At 41.3% G+C, this 20401-nt stretch overlaps 1 protein-coding gene across 3 annotated transcripts in view; it reads right to left on the reverse strand.

Moving 5' to 3' along the window:
• Positions 1-1777: 1777 nt before the first annotated feature.
• pik3r1 (phosphoinositide-3-kinase, regulatory subunit 1 (alpha)) overlaps positions 1778-20401 on the reverse strand; it is a 30630-nt gene continuing 12006 nt past the window's right edge. The window contains exons 3-15 of one of the 3 annotated variants that reach the window (XM_049603468.1): positions 13667-13759; positions 13385-13459; positions 12926-13057; positions 11931-12132; positions 11484-11566; positions 6587-6788; positions 6308-6488; positions 6081-6206; positions 5856-5998; positions 5589-5765; positions 5409-5483; positions 5143-5313; positions 1778-4678 (exon numbers count right to left, since the gene is read on the reverse strand). In XM_049603468.1, the coding sequence (XP_049459425.1) occupies positions 4489-4678; positions 5143-5313; positions 5409-5483; positions 5589-5765; positions 5856-5998; positions 6081-6206; positions 6308-6488; positions 6587-6788; positions 11484-11566; positions 11931-12132; positions 12926-13057; positions 13385-13459; positions 13667-13759 (1850 nt within the window). In that variant the 3' untranslated portion in view covers positions 1778-4488. Of the gene's footprint in view, positions 4679-5142; positions 5314-5408; positions 5484-5588; positions 5766-5855; positions 5999-6080; positions 6207-6307; positions 6489-6586; positions 6789-8169; positions 9245-9344; positions 9784-11483; positions 11567-11930; positions 12133-12925; positions 13058-13384; positions 13460-13666; positions 13760-20401 lie in introns of those variants that run through there. The other 2 variants (XM_049603469.1, XM_049603470.1) reach the window with 2 other exon arrangements.

The following is a 20401-nucleotide window of genomic DNA, read 5'->3' on the forward strand; positions in this document are numbered from 1 at the left end:
GGGGGGGGTCAGAAAACCAGTCAGTATCTGGTGTGACCACCATTTGCCTCACGCAATGCAACACATCTCCTTTGCATAGAGTTGATCAGGTTGTTGATTGTGGCCTGTGGAATGTTGGTCCACTCCTCTTCAATGGCTGCCGGTTGCTGGATATTGGCAGGAACTGGAACATGCTGTCGTATACGCCGATCCAGAGCATCCCAAACATGCTCAGTGGGTGACATGTCCGGTGAGTATGCTGGCCATGCAAGAACTGGGATGTTTTCAGCTTCCAGGAATTGTGTACAGATCCTTGCAACATGGGGCCGTGCATTATCATGCTGCAACATGAGGTGATGGTCGTGGATGAATGGCACAACAATGGGCCTCAGGATCTCTCACGATATCTCTGTGCATTCAAAATGCCATCAATAAAAATGCACTCTGTGTTCGTTGTCCATAACATACGCCTGCCCATACCATAACCCCACCGCCACCATGGGCCACTCGATCCACAACGTTGACATCAGCAAACCGCTCACCCACACGACGCCTCACACACTGTCTGCCATCTGCCCTGAACAGTAAAAACCGGGATTCATCCGTGAAGAGAACACCTCTCCAGCGTGCCAGATGCCATCGAATGTGAGCATTTGCCCATTCAAGTCGGTTACGACGACGAACTGCAGTCAGGTCGAGACTCCGATGAGGACGACGAGCATGCAGATGAGCTTCCCTGAGACGGTTTCTGACAGTTTGTGCAGAAATTCTTTGGTTATGCAAACCGATTGTTGCAGCAGCTGTCGGGGTGGCTGGTCTCAGACGATCTTGGAGGTGAACATGCTGGATGTGGAGGTCCTGGGCTGGTGTGGTTACACGTGGTCTGCGGTTGTGAGGCTGGTTGGATGTACTGCCAAATTGTCTGAAACGCCTTTGGAGACGGCTTATGGTAGAGAAATGAACATTCAATTCATGGGCAACAGCTCTGGTGGACATTCCTGCAGTCGGCATGCCAATTGCACGCTCCCTCAAAACTTGCGACATCTGTGGCATTGTGCTGTGTGATAAAACTGCACATTTCAGAGTGGCCTTTTATTGTGGCCAGCCTAAGGCACACCTGTGCAATAATCATGCTGTCTAATCAGCATCTTGATATGCCACACCTATGAGGTGGGATGGATTATCTCGGAAAAGGAGAAGTGCTCACTAACACAGATTTAGACAGATTTGTGAACAATATTTGAGGGAAATGGTCTTTTGTGTGTATAGAAAATGTTTTGGATCTTTGAGTTCAGCTCATGAAAAATGGGAGCAAAAACAAAAGTGTTGCGTTTATATTTTTGTTCAGTGTAGTTTGACCTTTTTCATGGCATATTATACTATAAGATTTTTATGACAGTTTCAGTGACATGCTATACTATGACATTTTTCATAACAAACTATACTATGATATTTATGGCATTTTATACTGATCTATGACTTTTTCAGTGACATCTATATGACATACCATACTGTCATGAGGCTCTAAGCTTGGGCTCTCAAAAATTATAACAGGCATTTTTCAGGATTTCCTCGAATACAAACAAAAAACCATCAAGAAAATAATCTGCAGATGAGTCAATGGTGAATCAAATCATTAACTGCTTAAAAGCTACTGTCAATCTTGTTGTGGTGCTAGAGAAAAAGTCGGGATCAGCAAAGGCATCAGGATTCATCATCTGTGGAATATCAGTGTCAAAGACGAGCAGTTATCCGTCCAACAGTTGCATTAGCTTCAATAACAACACTAAAACAAGACTTTTTTCTTAAAAAGAAGTGTTTTATTTCCTTTTTAACAAAGCCCAATACAGATTTGAAGCAAAACTGGGGAACACTGGTAAATCTCAATCCAATCATCATGTCTGGGACACCCACAAAAAGATGAGCTTCAAATAAAAAAGACACCTAAAGTTATCAAACAACCCAGGATCGGGGCAAAGAAAATAATGGTGCATGTTGTCTGAGATCTATTAAAAAAAAGAACACATTTTTAGACATATAGAAACAAATAGGTCTTTCCAGCAGCTGTTGGGGAGGTAAATAAGATCTAGTAAAATAAATGTCATATGACAGATCTGGTTGCCATGACAAAGGCTTTGAAAGAACCAATAAAAACTAGAATAAATGACAGTTACTATCAATGTGCTAAAAATTTAATCGTGGATGAGTAATCTGGTCAAATACATCTAAAACACATTTTAGTAGCTTGGTCAAGCTGTACAAACAGTTCTGCCATGAGGGGGGAATAATATGCAAGAAAATAAAACATATTAAATGTTTCCATGCCGACAAATTTCTTCATGTCCAATGATATCAAATGCATCATTTATTGTCCACATTTCTTTTAGACAGGAAGTGACACAAGTGGAGGCTTTGCAGTTGCTAAGTCTGTTCAGCTTTTTCCACAAAGAGAAGTTGGAGAGAATTAAGAGTCAAATTTAAAAAGTAATAATCAAAATTACATCAGGTTGAGTTTTTCTTCACAACTAATTTGTTACACAAAGATATATTTAACAGTTTAACTTGACAGCTGTGCTGAGCGTGAGTACATTTTGGGGTGGAAATAAAAACATTACATCTAAATACTTTTTATGGCAGGTTCATCTATGATTGTAAAATATATATTATCATCAATGGCAGACATTTAGTCATCTGGGTGATTAAATTTTGAACTTTTCACATTGGTTAGATGTCACAATGGTGATAAATTGGTAGTTCTGGTGGCTTCATTTAAAAATATTTTCTGAAAATTAATACCAGTCCACTGGGCTTACACTCGTACCGATCACTTGGACTTTTAAAAGCTAGAATAAAGATGGGGGAATAAAAATGTAGTTGAGCTGTGGCTTTTATTTATTCATCTATTTATTTATTTTTATGTCAAGGATTCCACTGGCACATGTTGTCCTTTTTGAAATATGAAATTAAAGACTATCTGAAATGAGCCGATCCACCCATGTAAACACAGTGATTTTCTGATACAGAAAAATACTAAGTGGACAATGTATATTGATCTTTTAATAACAATATCCATCAGTTGAAAACACCTGTCTGCTTTGATATATTCTCATGTGGGAACATATATATTTTATAACAAAATAAATCTATACTGTTGTTTTCATGGTGATGGTTAGGTAAGGGTTGTACAATCCCATCATCCCATTCTCTGAGTGCTTTCTTTGTCCATCTCAACAAAGAACTGCATGTAGCTCTGTAAGAAATAGTACTTGTGACTGAAGCAGCTCAAATACTCAAAAGGCTCTGCCTGAGAAGAACATTAGTTTGAAGCAAAAAAAAAGACTAATAAAATACTCATCTTTTCCATCTTTATACCAGTTGTTAAAGTCATTTATAATAAAGTGTATGTTGCTATTATTATCTTTTACAAATCATAAGCAGTTTTTTTTACTGTATCTTGGCATTTTGACACAAAATATCCTCTTGGATATTTACACAGGAAAAGATACTTTTCAAGCAATAAAACAAGCTTATATTGTGGGTTGCAACAGAATGAAACACAATTCTGAAGAAATAATGGAGAAATGATTGCATAGCAGATCAGAATATAACTAAACAGGAACTGATCCTTTTTGGTATGGTGCACTTTGATTCATGACTTTGCACATTTTCACATATGTACATGAAATAGTAAGTCCATTCATAGTTTCACCTTCCCACAGTAAAGATCAAGTTTGCGTCTGCACTGTAATGCTCAACAGTTAGAAGGCAGGATGCAGACATCTCATCTTCTGCTCTTCTCATAAAAGTCCATAGGAGTCTTTTCAAAAAAATTAAACTTTGTTTAAAAAGTGCCATTTTGCTACATTTATCAGCTGATCCATGGTCTGCTACTCAACAGTTAACACAAGCAAATGTGTTACACAGCCCCCCACCCCACCCCACACCCCCCCCTCCCCATAACGTCACACATTTTCCTGATTCTATGAGTTTTGGTCACATGGACAATCACACACACTCACTCACAGCCACATACACAGAAACACTTGTGCAGGAATACAGACATACATACACACAAAGATGACATGAAAGGAAAAAAAACAAAAAGTGGAAAAACAAAGTTGTGGCCGGTGAATACAGTTCCATTTGAAGAGTTCATCTGTTTCGATTCGACATTCCCGGCTGGTAAAGCTTTGAAAAAGAACAAGCACCATTAGGAAAAGGCCTCAATGTCCTCCACTGTGGGAGAGTTCAGCAGTTTCCGCTTGATTCTGTGCTCCCACAAAAAGCAAAAGAGAAATAAATCTACATTCAGACTCGCCTCAGGCTCAGGCTCGTGGTTGGGTAAAGTCACTGAAAATGTTCAGGCTTTATTGCGTCTTTTCCTCCGATTTCAAGTCTAAGTTCAGCAAACAGAGCCTCTTTCTTTTTTAAATCATGGAGTCCCAGGACATGTATCTCCAACTCCCCATGAGGCCTTTTCTTTGTGTCCGTGTGGAAACATCCAGGTCCTCACCGTCTCTGCTGGGCATAGACCGGGTATGCTAGCGTCACATTCAGAGAGTCATTGTGCTGGACCAAAGATGTGTGCTGGTAGTGAAGTACGAGTTCTTTTAATGAGCTGTACAGGTTGTACGGCTCGGCGAAGCCATAACCTGAGGGGGTCTTGTTGATGACGCAGTGCTTCACCTCACCGTCCACACTGTGAAGAGAGGAGAACCGTCACAGTCTGCTCTGTGTCTGCAGGTAATAAAAGTGCTCTTTCTGACCACTTGCTTCTTCATTGACTAAACTGCTCACTGTAATTATCTTGATTTAAGCAATAAAACAACAGCCAGGTGCCCAGAGGTTCACTGAAACAGACTTTGCTTGCTTTGAGTGTAAGTAAGTCAATGTTTCGTGCAAAAATGTGTGCAAAACTTCCGACAATTTCAACGTCAAATCTAGTTGATATCTTCCAAAGGTACAAGTCTTTTTAAGAGTAAAGTTTCAGGACTGCTAAGGCCTCATTTTACCTTCAGAATAGGTCTGGAATGTTTTTAACATTAAAAGTGCGTTAGGCAGGAACGAACAAATCCTGTTTCAATGTTCATGTGGGCACTCGACTGTTGTTAATGAACCTATCCTTTAACAGCTGTCTGAAAAAAAGCACAACATAATACATACACAACGCTGCAGGCGTAGCATCCTGCTTTGCTGCTGTCTCGAACCAGGAATGTTCCATCTCTCTTGCCCTGGAGGAGAGCCTCCGCCTGTAACCGATTAATGTTGCCCAGCTTCCAGGACCGCTCGTCATGATGAGGAAGGTCTTCATCATCGTCCACCATAGAATATTGACTAGTGGAAAAAAGTAACGCACACAGATGTAAGCTGTGAGGCAAAAAGCATCTGCATTTTAGTGTTGTCTTAGCGTAATGAAAATGGATACTCACTCTTCTGTGTTCTCGTTTTTGATTCCGAGCCACTCGTTGAGTTTCTTCTGTCTGACTCCCTTCTGGGTCAACCACCTACAAGTGAGAAAACATTAGAAACCAGGGCAGATCCAATTTGATTTTCTCCAGAGAAATGTTTCAGAAGCAGTCATGGCGCTGACGCTGGAGTGCTATACTTACATGAGATACTGGTCTCTGGTCTTGCGGAGCTGGATGAGGTCGGGCTTGATGCTGTTCATCCTCTTGTCGATCTCTCTGTAGTCTGCCGCCTGTTTCTTCAGATCTTCCTCCAGTCGGCGCTTGCTGTCGACAATTTCACTGATCCGGGACTTCAACTTCTCGTAGTTTCCCATAATCCTGAAAGCAATAACAACATTTAATTTAAACATAATTAAACTTGTATTATCTGCTACTGCTGTTTTTTTTTAAAGCGTGGCTTATTCTCACCTCTGGATCTCCTTGTCGTTGCCTTCTCGCCTGAATTTCTCAATATACTCCTTGCTGTACCGCTCTTGTGTTTGGCATTGCTCCTCAAATATCTTTATAGTTTCATTAAAAGCCTCGATAGCCGTCCTCTTCATTTGGATTTCCTGGAAGCAGAAGCACAGTATTGAGTGTATGTCGTACAAATATTGTAGTAAGGTTCTTGAGCATAATTTGACTGGTACTCACTTGTGATGTTCTGGTGTATTCTTCATACAGACGGTCGTACTCTTTGTTCTTCTCCTGGTACTGCTGGTGGTACTCACAAAGCTTCCTCCCCACAGCTTCAATGTTGTCTTCTTTCACCACCTGATCCTGAGAAAAGATTCATAGCCGAGACAAAAAAGTTGCAGTTAAATTGCTTTAGCAGAAGCATTTATAAATGTGCTAGTTTAGACCACCAGCTGACATCTTACCTGCTGGTGTTTGGAGACCGGATACAGCAGCTTGACGTCTAGCTTAGGGTTGTACTGAGCCAGTGACTCGTTGCGATAGTGGTTGATGAGCTCAACAACAGAGCTGAAGGTCAGTGGGTCTGAGAAGCCGTACTTCCCATCTCGATGGAATATCTTGATAAGTTTGTTGTTTCCACCTTTCCTGTAGACAAAACAAAAAAAGGCGGCAAAACCGGTTAAACTAACAGTCCCGAAAATCATAAAAAGATGGTTGATAAAAGAAAAAAATTTCAAACAAACCTCAGAGTCAGTGTGTAGTCTCCGTGCATTTTCGTAGAGGCGTCTCGCACCAAAAATGTACCGTCTGCAGTGTCCCTCAGTTTCTCATTGACCTCCTCTCTTGAGATGTCTCCCCAGTACCATTCTGCGTCTTGTAGCGCCATGTTGTTGTTCATACCGTTGTTAGTCACAGATGTGGGCTTGGGTGGCTTTGGAGGTAGAGCTGTGGGGACAAGAGGAAGGGAACAGAGAATTGAAGTACATGTGCTGAAATGGAGACTGTGTGTGCTCACGCGACATTAAACGGGTTCTTTCCTTGAATTGAATGATTGATTTTCTGGCTTGTTACGACACAGTCAATGGGGCTCTTGCTTTGCATTGCAAAACATTTATTTGCCCTTCTTTTAAGCAGCAGAAAATACAACTGGATACCAAATTTGAGATCCACTACACTGAATTCAGTGCAGGGAATCACACACAAGTTCTGTGACTCTCTCACTCATCTTTTTTTCCATTGATCGAATAGGGATGAAAAAAAATCGCTACCCCTCTCCAGCAGAGAGGCGGTAACAGCGAGGCAGTGGGAGGAGAAATGAATCCTGAGTCAGGGAGAATGAATTTCATTCAAAAAAAAAAGGGGGAGATTTCTATATATATTCCTAGCTGCAAAAACATCAGTGTGGCCTTATATATTTTTTAATGCAGAATCTGCCCAACATGAATACTGTTACACCATGAGGATTATCTTTTTCTTTCACCAGGGAAGCAGGTTAAGGCGTTTAGTACATGTTATGATGAATCTGAAACCTAATGCAAACACCCAGATAACCATAGGTTTTTTTGCCCCAGCAAACAGCCACAATCTGATAATTATCACTGACTCAGTGTTCACAATCAGACCATTAAATCTCCTTTTCCTACTGCGGCTTTAAGACAGCAATAAAAGTCAGATTTGCATTGTGTCCATAGTCATTTAGGTTATCAAGTGAACATTCTAACTGCTGCTGTGGATTTAAAAAAAAAAGACACCTTCAATCTGTGGAGGCTGCTCACAAGCTGGTAGTTTCACAGTGAGGCTAGCTGTAGCAGAGCTAAACGGTAGCAGGCTATTTTTAACCCATATCTGCACTGCCTTTGTTCACTCCCCCTGCATTAACACCCGTTCTGCCACAATGGACCTTGCAGGACTCAGCTCAATGAAACCACAAGCACTGTTCACTTGCTAGGCAGCTACAATTGTGACATGGCAGAAAATGCAAAGCTTTACAATCTGTGCAAAATACAGCCTACCAACTCAACCACAGCTCATGGCTTCCGCTGCACCTCTCAGCACGTTTGACGACCGATGTTATCACATTTCACATTCACATCACAGATCACTAGAAAATTCTAATTCTTAAACCTACTCATGTGGACAATCCAGTCTTAACAGTAGCTTGGCAACGGATCTACAGACAGATTCTACAAAAAGATAGCTTATATATGTGACTGGTGGCAAAATATCTCTGCAGTGGCACAATAAAGTGATTTTTATACAACTACCTAAACATCCATTTGAAAAGCCATTAAGAGCAGCCTGCTCAGTAACGTGTTACATCACTTACCACAGCCAATCACATGGGGGGGTCTGTCACCAACCACTCCTGCTTCTTTCATTTCCTGAGAGTGATGAGGTCATTCTGAAAGCCCATTACCTTTTACCTCCCTGTTTCAATTCTTTACAACACTGCAGCTAAATGGAAAAAAACCTCTCTGCTGCATCCAGCGATACATCCTACTGTGCATCCATCTTAAAAGCAAATGTGCAGCATCTCTCACTGGCAGAAAAAAAGGACCCGCAGCCTGTTTCCATGCATTTCCTCTGTCATCCTCTCCCTCTCTGTCGAGCTTTGCTGCTCGCTCTCCTGCAGGTTGCTCAGCCCCTCCTCTCTGCATGTGTCGTGCGGAGGTTTAGTCCGGCCCACTGCTGGCACTCAGACAAAGCCAGCTCTGCTGCAGCAGCACGTACGCAGCTAAATTATAATGCTTGGCCCGGTCAGCAGCACCCAGAGCTCCAAAATACGCCTGTAATCCCACAGCGTGACACTCGGCATGACAGAGATAACTCCCTCGATTTCCTAAGTGAAATTAAAATAGACCTAGTTCTTGGTAAGGTATAAGGACTTCAGTGGAACGCAGTCCGTCTAGTTTCAACCGAGGAACAGTTGTTGGGTCTCTGTGTGCTTAACTTGAGGAGTAACTGAGTACATTAACTACATATCAGTTTGTTTGAAAATAATAAAATAAAAATCTGTAACCTAACTGTCCCTTTCTTGAATTCTAATAAAATCCTGGAAAAGTATTGTCAGTAGGATTTTAAATAATTATTTGGTTTAAAATAAACTTGCCCTTCTCTGCTGAGACCATACACTACCTGTTGCAAATGTTTTAAGTATTTGAGTATTAAGTCCAAATTGAAAATCTTGAATCAACTGTTAAGATTCATTGTCTTGCCTGAGAGCAATGCAGAGTTTTATATGCAGTCTGTGAGAGTAGTTTATAACTATACAGCATGAGGAGCAGCCCAAGGCAAAAGTGTTCACTGACAGCTATGACTGGGGGCTTAATGACAACAAAAACCTATTATTCTTGTACTTGTCTTTTCTTAAGCTGTGGTATTTGTGTCTTATTCTTCCCATGCGGCCCTTTTCATTAAAGCCTGAAGGCAGAAGCAGTAGAAACCCACTGCTCCACTTTTGTATGACACATTTTAAAAAAAGAAGCATGATATCAAACTTACGTTGCAAGTTGTGCATGTTTTGTTGAATCAACGTCTTCTTTGTAGCTTCTCTTTTAGTTCCAAAAGGTAAATTAAATCCAACAGAGTTACTTTCAAGTCCTCCAGTAAAGCTCCATTTCATAGTTTAGGCCACTGAGAAAAGCTGAGAGTGGCTTCTTTTTTTAATTCTTAACAAGGGTAATGGCTTTATGTGCTCCTTAATGAAATCCAGGTAATCCGCTCGACGTGAAGCAGGTGCAGCATGCGACTGTCTAGCTGACTGACTGAGTTCCTGCTGTGAGTGAGGTAAAAGGCTGAGTCTCTCTCTCTTTCTCTCTCTCTCTCTCTCTCTCTCTCTGAGCTCTGTGAGGCTGAGGCCTGCTCACATGGAGGCAGATAGTTAATGATTAGCAGTGGCTGTTCTGGTGTTAGTGCTGCCTGTTCTGAAAGCAGCCACTCGTGCCAGCTGCGTGTGTGTCTCTTGCTCTCTCTGTCTCTTTGGGTCACCCCCCACCCCTCCCACTCCCCCCCTCTCTCTCTCTCTCTCTGTTTGTAAAGGAGGAGGCAGGGGGAGTTCAGTCTTATGATTAACTTGCAAAGTTTCAAATATTTGCTGAGCTGGGCACTTTGAGGCAGGGAGGACATGTGGAGATCCAGGCGGAGGTAGGACGGAGGGGAGGGGAGGGGAGGAGAGTGGCCCTAGAAACTGGAAGCAGCCCTCAGTTAACAAGAAGTGCTCTGTGGAGCAGGCCGACTTTCCAGCCAACCAAATCTAAGTGGGCCTTTTGTCGCTTACTTAAAATAGGCACGCAGTAACTGGGAGGAGGCATACAGGCACATGCACACACGCACGGGTCATTCAAGACACATATGTATAGACTATACGTGTTTACAAAGCAGGTTATTCTTCCTCTCTGTTCTTCTGACCCTGTTGTTATCTGTATGAGACAGGTGACTGAAACCAGTTTGGCACACCTAAACTTTGTCCAATGTCTGAGTGGGTCCTGTGTTTATATATGCATGTAAAAAGAACTAAGAAAAAAAAAAAAAAAAAAAAACTGTTTCGGGGTTTGTGTCTTGCCCGCCTGCCTGGCCGCCCTTTAATCCATCCATCCATCCATCCATCCATCCATCCATCCATCCATCCATCCATCCCAGTGCCAAAGTGCTCCCGCAGGTGCAAATTACTGACAGCTGAGAGTGGCCCATGCACAGGAACATTATAAATAGACCTAACAGGTAATAAAATGTTTAAACAGCCACAGCCAGTCTCGGGCCTCTGGGCCAGCCAACGAAAGTGCTTTTAACTAGCACTGTAAAAACATAACTGTGCCACGCAATGCAGTGCTCTCACACACACCACCAGACTAGGTTCTTCTATGCAGACCACCACTGCACCAGTCATGAAAACTGACTCTGTGCACTTCAGTGTTTGACATTTTACCCACTTAAAACAACATCTGTGAAAAAAAAAAAAAATCTGTCCTGAGAGGAAAACCAGAATGTCACAGATTGTATCAACTTTTTTTGTTTTCACACCTACAAGGTCATACGTGAAATGAAAATTTATGAGCAATCACGTTCATCAGGGTCAGTTTAAATTCAAAAACCACACACACAACAATCACAATTAGTTGTCCTCTGTATGGAAACCTTGTGCCATGGGAAAAACAGAAAGCTGTATTTATTTCTAATGAGTCCATTTGCAGGCTTAAAAAACAGAAACTGACATCCTGTGCAGCTAAGGCTTCAGGACCAGTGTGGCTTAATTTTAACAGTTCCACTGCTTCACAACAAAGATCATCAGAAGTTATGTGTCAGTTCCAACACTTGTATCCACTGACCAATACATAATAAAGTAGTCTCAACTTGCCCTAAAATGTCAGTATTTTATGTCCATAGTGTACCCCGTGGCCCTCTACAAGTGCAGCAGTTGCAAGTCTCAACACCTTTCTTAAACCTATTAATAAGTCAGGTCTGAGGGTGTTCAGTTCATGTTCTGCAGTGTTTAAGTCTGTGCAGACCATACAAAACCAATGCTACATACCAAACAGCATGCAGTGCAATGCTAAACAATCTTGGAGAGCAACAAAGAGCAGCAGACCAACTGCATTTAAAACTTTGTGGATGGTGGAAGCCAAAAATGAAGTGGGTAACTACCTGGAGCTGACTGACTTTCACTCCATTCACTGGTCACCAGAACCTCAATGATCTTGATGTGAGCTTCCAAGCTGGGTTCACAACTGTGGGAGGGTGAAGAAGAAAAAAAAAACAGTTAAATGAAGTTTGTGTTTTGCAGCCCAGGTGAAAGTCTCTGCTGGTCTGCTTTGCTTTGCGCTGGTTTCAATCTGATGGTAATTCAGGCTTAGCTACTTTAATTGTGCAGCACAGCTGGTAAGTAGAAAAGCTCCAACCTATATCCGTGTACAGCTAAAACCCATGAGTGCATGACAGCCTGCACTCTCACAGTGTGTAGATGTGCGAGTCTGAGTGGGTGCATGTTTGAGAGTCTGAGTGTCTCGGTGTTGCATGACTGAGCCTGCACACTTGTCTGTCTGATGCCCGAGTGTCTATCTTTGACATGACTCCAGCTGCTCTGAGACTCACCTGGTGGCCTGTTGTCTGAAGAACACGGGACTGAAGATCTCGCCCAGGGCTCTGGCACTGAGCAGGTTCTTGGAGCTGTTTTGGCACACTCTAGAGAAATGCCTAAGCAGGCAGTGGAGAGTTAGCCAGTATTGGGGAGGCAAGCTCTGGGTGCTGGCGATGCGACGTAGCAGCTGGGCACATTCCTCAGGGTTCACCACCTCTGTTGAAACAGATGAGAATAGCTGCGAGGTCAGTAAGACAGATGTGAAAAACTGATCCTGCCTGAGTCTAAGAGGAGCATAAAATGAAAGATGTTTCTTTAAAACGATGAAGAGATGGAAAAAAAAGCGTCATGTGCAGTTAGGTTATGAAACCACAGAGAGACTGTGTGGTTGACAATGAGCGTAAGGTACACTGGCAGGTGATTGGCTGCTTAGAGATGCTAGAGATAAACTTTCAGGCTTGTTTTAGTTCCTATTAACCACAGATATCCTGTTTCTGGCCATGTGACAGCAAGAGAATGCAGCACTACAGAATGGCGTGTGGTGTGAGAAGTTTGTCTGTGCTTGCAAGGAAAGCAAGACAGACAGAAACTAGGTTAACAGAAAGTGACAAAATACACAAATTCTGGAGGCTGATAGCATGACAATTTAACCAGTTTCTCTATGACTTCAATACATTTGTGTTATTTGTTTTCTTTTTTTATGGATGTCTGGTCATGTGCAGGTCTGGTATGGGGGAGGGTTAAGTTCTTTTTTTTTTCTTTTTTCCCCTTCTATTGGACTTGATTGGACCTGTGACATAATGTGATAAACAAAATAAAAGGATCTGAACTGAACACTCAAAAGAGGACTTGAACAATAAAAATGTCTTAGTGAAGGGCCAAAGGGAACTGACATGTTCTTGTGGTTTTGTGATCAAAGTACTGAATGTTCAATAGCAGAGGGTACATTACGTCAGCAGTTGGTTTTCTGTACAGTGAAGAACAGATCGTTGATGCTATGTGCTCTCACCTTTGGCAGTGTGGACCATCTGAGCATATAATGGGGTGGGGATGATGGGCTGGGGAAGATCCTGCAGGTACCTGCGCAGACCATCACACAGGACAGGAAGTTCCACCTGATCCAGGTCTGGTGAGGGAGGGTCTGAAGTGCAAAACAGCAGATGCATGCTTTAATACTAAAACTCCTTCCTGCAAAGTTCAGTCTTTTGCAGGCTCATGTACAATCTGCAATACTACATCATGCATATGTAGATACAACCACAGATGCAAAAAACCCTTCAGACACCATGGTACTCTGTTCTTTTTAACACACTGCATATGTGCGCAGATCTTTTTTGGTCACCTCACACATTTATCTCCAGTAGTCACTTCCACTTGCGTCAGTCATTTTTTTATTTATTTATTTTTTTTTTTTCAACAGTTTGAAATCCACTGGCCTCACATAGGCTGATAAAAAAAAGCTGCTTACCACAATCAAAATACTGTCTGACTTCAAGTCCACCACCAGCTGTAAATGTTCGATATAAAGTTGGGTTATCCAGACCTGCAAGTGATCAGTGAAACATAAATCATTACATTTATTGACTGAGTAAACTAACACCATTCGATTCATGTGGTTCTGTGTAACAGGTCACATATGCACAGTCAAATGCGGTTAACAAAAGACTATCAGTGTTAACAGGCAAACTGAAAACTCAAGTGCAGCTGCATGTCAAGATGAAAGACTTGAAGTTTCCTTGGTCAAGCTCACCTTTCCTCTCAATAGCTTCCAGCAGTCTGGCAAGCATGGGTGGACTGGTCTCTGGAAGGGAAAACTGCTCCGTCAGGTCCAGCAAACAGAAGCCTGGAGGCGATAACAACAGAATGTCAATCAAGGTGATTTCAAAGAAGCAGTATATGTGTCCTATTAATTATTCACTGTGTTAATGCTTTGTCTTGTGATGCTTTTTCTGCCACATGATGAATATGTTGCCTGTAGACATTAGGTAACCAACATACCATGTGTGAATGAACTGAAAATCTTGATTACACCATGGAATTAGCTCAAAGGAATTGAGATAAAAATATCAGGGAAACATATGATCAGTGTAAATCAAATTAATATTTCTGTCAGCACCACACAATTGTTCTGCTGTCAAAGAATGCAGTCATAACAGGTTCTCCCACCTGAACTAAATGACCTTGAATTAGAGAGCAGTGCATTTGACCCACATTAAGTGTAACAAGTATGGGCACAGCAAAGGCAATGTTTTGACAAACCAGTCAGGCTGCAACTAAAAATTATTTTAATTACCAATAATACCTACTGTTATTTTCTTGACTGTTTAATTGATTGATTTATTTACTTATTTTAAATAAAATATCAGAAAATTAAATAAATAAATATATATATATATATATATTCTAAAACTTGAACACTCAAAACCCTCAAAGATATGAGTTTATTTTCAGACAAGAGAAAGAAACGTAGAGAGTCCTAGCAAATGCAAAGTTTGTTATTTTTACTTGAAAAAATATCAAAATAATTGCCAATTGTTTTTTTCAATTCAGTTCAGCTCTAATTAGCAGTTAAAAATACAAAGCTGTATGGTTATCAAAGTATATGTTAAAGCGTTCCTTTGATGGATGACTGTGAATAATGATCAAAGAGCTTTAGCGCCTCAAAAGAAATGCAAGCAATGCAAAAGGAAATACTAGTCCTGTCTCCACACCTAAGAACCATTTTTCTCTCATATGTAAAATGCAAAATATCTTAATCTAGCGTGAAACAGAAGTGCTTTGTCTGAATGGTGACATAATCATGAGTGAGAGAATCTATTGTCTCATCCTTCTGTTTAGAAACACAGTCGCTCTAAGGGGATTTCACTTGGCCTATTTCTTTCTGAATGTGAATGGTGACAATGACTGGGTTTATTTTATACACAGTTTAGTAGGGATGAGCGAGTAGAGCATTATCTGTATCTGTTCGGTCAACTAAATGACCTGCATCTGTATCTGTACTTTAAATGACCAGGGTTTAAACTGTGATTTAAATCTAAAGAGGGTGGGCCCTGACCAAAAGTTGTATTTTAAGCCTGAAATTGATAAAGGCTGATAAGTAGTTGCTGCATTATTTATTAGAAAAATAAATTACAGAAATGCCTCAGAATTGAGCTTCAGATCATTTTTGATCACAAGACTAAACCAAATTGAACACAGTATTTGGCTCAACCCTACAGATTAGGCTACTTCCATCTCATATCAGCAAATTCAGGGAAAAGAACCAAAGCCCAGAAACTAACAAGTAAATGTGGCCCATACAGAAATTAAATGGTCTGCTTGTCATCATAAGTTGTGATGAAGGTTCTTGTGACATTAAATGGGATGAGGGCTGCCATTCATCTGAACCAGCAAAGGTTGATTAGATGCATTACAAACGACTCTGAACTTCAAAAAGGAAGCAGGTATGAGACCAAAGGACTGCCTTCAACACTAAAAGGTGCATATTCACAACAGACTGATTCAAGAACAGGAGGTGCTGAGCACTCAAGTTAGGGTTTGATGGACCAGGTAACTAAGCAAATACCCTGTGATATGAGGTAAGCCAGGCCTGAGTTTTTTCCTCATTTTTCCTTTAGAACTTTGCACCCAGGTGTGGACATGAAAGGTTGAAGGGGTTGGCAGGGATTTTATTTGGATTTGCAAAGGCGTATTTTGAAAGGGCACTTTTCTGAAAGGCTCAACTGTTAAACACAGGGTCTGCAGTTTCAAAATGTTCAGAAACTATGAATGGAACTCTTTCTAGTAACCATATTTTTCTTTCTTTCTACCTTAAAAATTATTACTTTTTTTCAAATCAGGCATCTACTGGTCCCACTGATGCATGTGTACTAGTCATTACCTAGGAACTACCCTCTTCCACCACAGAGTGTTCAATCAAGCAAATAATGAACCACTTCATCCAAATCCACATCCTCTTTGGCCAGTGCAGCACACAGGCTGGCATGTTGCGTGTGAAGAAACTGGATTACCAAAGTCCTTCTAACCACAGAACACACAAAACTCCATGTAGGACAACTAGTCATCTGGAAGACATTATTGGAACTGCAAAGCGGGAGGGGGGTTTTCTCAGAAGCAGTGAACTCTGAGATGGAACACCAGAGTTTCTTTAAATAGAGATCGAGACATGCAGTGCTGCCATCGCACACCTTGGAAGTGTAACCTTTCTCCCAGACAAGATATCTAACACGGCTGCCATTCTCCAGCCAACCTTTTTCTGAGAAACTCAATTCACAACCTGAAAATAAATTCAAACCCACCCACGCACCCAGCCTTCATATCTATGAAAACATCCCAAGGCTAATTTTATTACTAAGGTGACATTTCTGACAAACGTAAGTCTGTATAAGAGGTTTTAAATATATGCAACATATTCAACAAAAGGTCTCAAGTCATCTGTTCTGCATGTCTTCAGTAACTTGGTGATAACCGTACAACAACAAGACCCTTCAAAGTGATCCAAAGCTTTACTCATTTACTCTGTCTATGGCTGGCCTACGAGTGACACAGGTCAGCCTTGAGATAGAGTTGCTTCTGGGTACTGTCAACGACGTGATAGTTTCAGCACCAATGGAATTGTATCAAGTAGCAGACAAAATATGGCAGAAATGTTTCAAGATATCAGTGATGATTTTTGAGATGCTTTGGCCCGAGATCAAGCGGTCAACATAACCCTAGTGGGTAGAGCCAATAACCATGGAAACATGTACAAATATACATGCAAGTAACTTAGAAACATTTACTAAGTTCATTTATGCAATGACAATAATGCTGGTGATAAATAGACAGCATTTGCTGCTGCTGAGCAAACTAGTATAGCTGATTTTACCATATCTTTCAAAGCTGATGAATGGTGCATGAGATTAATATATTTTCCACAACTGTAGCTGAAACTCTGGTGGGTTGTTAGCATTAAAACAATGTGTTACTGCTGTCTTTCTCTGTTCAAAACTGCCGAGGGGCAACACAGCACACTGTCCTATGGAAGTTGGTTTCTGTGGCAACATGTAAGGGAGAGTAAGGAGGCAGGGGCCCCTTGGACGTGTCTCTACAAGCCTGCATGTTTGGCAGACCTTCTCATGATATCCCAAAAGGCCTCAGCCAGTCAGTAGTCAGTTAGTCAACCGCAGGTCGAGGAAGTCAATGCAGCTGCCACTGGTACTGCTGTGGTGTAGGGGGGACAATCTCCCCAACCGAATCGGTATGTCTGAACCGAATGAACTGCAGACTGTGGGCAGGACAGGCGTGGGGCACCACCGACACACTAAAGATAGCATTCACTTTGGATATATTTAGAGGGTCTACTCAAGTAACCAGCATTTTCAGGTTATACCATTTCTTCTTGCCTGAAAAAGGTCTAGCCGAGGCATGCCAGTAAAAACTAATAACCCAGGGAATGTACATCACACCATTCCACACATGACAGCACATTATTGAGCATTAAGTGCATCATAATACAAACTATATCACACATTATGAAACAAATGTTGACCGTTTGTAATGTAGCATTATGAAAAAGGGTGCATCTGATAAACTAAAGCATCATTCAGATGTTCAACATCATACAAAAAGCATAGATTTTTCATTTCCCACATTTCCAACATAGTACAAGCATGTTACAGCACAAGTCAATGAATGATGAGCTGTAGGGAGTTTAAAAGGGGCAGGCAATGTCTCCTCCTGCAGGGTGGAAGGTGCAGTGCAAAAGCTGAGCGACAGCCAATGAAGAGACTGTTGCTACAGCCTGACAATTAACCCTGTAAGGAACAGACCATCAAACACCTACACAAATAACCACAGTTTCCTGGCGTGCAATTAACTGTTTATCGCTATCCAGCCACATACCAACATGCATACTAAGTAAATGCTTTTTGAAGAGCACACATGCAATGCCTGAAGTGTAGTGTAGTGTAGTGTGAAGAACAAACTGGGAGATGTGTCATGTTCAGAATGAGGACAGTGGTATTTTTGCCACAATGTTAGATTGATTTTAATGAAAATGTTGCCACCTTGTTGAGGCTGAAAGTCCCTTTAATTTGTGGGGACAAGTCTATGCAATCAGTCGAAACCCCAAAGCACACAAAGTATTTACTCTGTAAAATATCAGACAGATTGCAATGTGACGGGCGTATCTCCAGAAGTCCAGTTTTTCATGACATGAAACTTTAGTATATCATGGTTTTGATGCAATGATGACATACTTTGATCTACCGATCTACATACTTTTTTTTTAATGTCAAATTTACATCAAACTTGGTTTTATTTACAAGCAGTGTGTGGGAAGCGTTCAATAGTTCCCATGAATTTCACCTTACAAATAGTGAGTAGTGTATGAGCACAAATAAACATATCAGAGAGACTGATGTGAGAGGTTCAAGATGTGTAAAATCAAAACTCCTCCATGATAGTGACAGTAACTGTAAAATAATTTCGCAATGTGCTAAATATAGGTAGAAACAACACTGGTTTATGTGTGAGCATTTCCAAGTTGTATCATCTTGACTTCTCACTTCACTGTCACTTCTAGTGGTACAGAATTGAGTGATAATTGTTAAAAGATGTGTGAGTGCAGTTTGACTTCTTCGCTGAAAGGGTGTGCTGTAACTGCTCTTTTCCTTGGTGTAGCACTCCATGCACATAGAGAGATACAAGAAGGCTCTTTAGTGAAGTAACTGCTTCTATTTTAATATATGTAAGCAGCATTATGACAAAAACTAGGAAAATATGCTGAAAATAACTGAGGCTTTTTAAAGGGAACCTGTCTTGTATAAAGCATTATGTAATACCACACCTCCACAGCACGAGGCTTGCACACACTACCTAGCAACACTAGTTGGTCCACCTTGTCTCCCACCATGTCAAATATGCGACATATTTGAAATACCTTTTCTGGTTCCCTTAACATTGTGTTTCTCTCTAATCTCACCTCTTGTCTTATGGCACTTCAAGTCTATCAGCCTGTCTCTCTCTCTCTTAATCCTGCTAGCAGACATGCCCTGACTCTAGTAAAGAAGATTTGCCAATTCAGACTTCAGTCTCTGCACACAATCAAGTAATGAAACAGTTATGCACGCTTTCAAGCACAGTCTTACTGGATTCATACACTGAGGCAGTTTGAAGGGGGGAAAAATCTTTTTACAGCGTTGACTTTGTTGAGCCCTGTAGTGATACTTTTTTTTCTCTGTCACATCACTGAATGACAGCATTTTTTTTAAAAAAGGTGGTGAAGTGTCATTTTTTTCACTATTTTACACACTCAAACTAGCTTTAAGGGTCAGTTCTGGATTTCTGAAGTGGAGTCATATGAGGTACTTATCTATGGTCAGTATAAAAAATCCATCAGTCTAAATGGACACTACATTGAGAATTTTTTTACCACTTTACCTCGACTTTAGACAGCCCTTTTCTTTGGCACTACATATTTACGACTGTAAAACTTCCCTATTAATGCACCCCCACTGCCGCGCACTGTTAGGGTCAGACAGTCAGCGGTTTATAGAAGACACGACAAAAATGAGTCAAAATGGGTGATCATGACAGCAACAACGAAATGCTGTTCACTGTGGAGACATAAGGAGACCTTTATAAACCACAGAATAGAGAAGAAGAACTATTGCAGAGGGAGACTGAACGGGCCAAGAGAGAGGGGAGCACAAGTTACCTGGTGGCACAGACATGTGAACTGTAAATGATGCCGACAGGCCCACAGAGCTACTGCTGCCATGAGTGGGACTTGGTTGCAATGCAACTTCACGATCTTTCTGAATCAGAGGGTGCCAGCGCTTCAGATACTGTCTGTATCACCAACCATCCACAGAATGCCAATGTCTTGCGTACCTTTTTTAACTTTCCGAAGATTATTTGGAAGAAACGTCCCAGACCTGAAGAACCTAATGATGATGAGAGTTGACGTCAAAGTAAGTTTTTGGTTCTCAGTACATGTTAATGTATATTGACTGATTATAAGACAACCAAAATTTCATGGGCTATGTTTACCATATCAACATATTAATGTTAGCTGTTTGTAGATGCAAACTAAGCTGGAATAACAGAGAGAGGAGAGTTGATGTCCAAATAGAGTGCAACACACAGCTGTGAAGATCAATGTCAATTAATGGAATACAGTAAAATGTATGTGGTGAGCGGGACTTTTCTTTGTTTCAGCAGCCCAGAAAAACACAACCACGCATCATGTTTGAAGTACTGGTATTCACAAAAGCAAAGTTTCTTTTACGTCTGATCTTGCAACGGTACTTTCTGTGCTGCGCTGTAATACAGTGCATGGCAGTGGCGGGGCAGTAATACAAAGACTGAGAAAATTTAGTGTCAAAGAAAAGAGCTGTCTGATGGCGAAGTCAGAGTAGCCTGGCATTGCCAGACCTAATTCGCAAAACGCGAATGGGTCTGGACACGGACTGTACATTTCCTCTATTCCCGAGGGGAGGTA

This window comes from Epinephelus fuscoguttatus, linkage group LG18, assembly GCF_011397635.1.
Source record: "Epinephelus fuscoguttatus linkage group LG18, E.fuscoguttatus.final_Chr_v1".
Lineage (NCBI taxonomy): Eukaryota > Metazoa > Chordata > Actinopteri > Perciformes > Serranidae > Epinephelus > Epinephelus fuscoguttatus.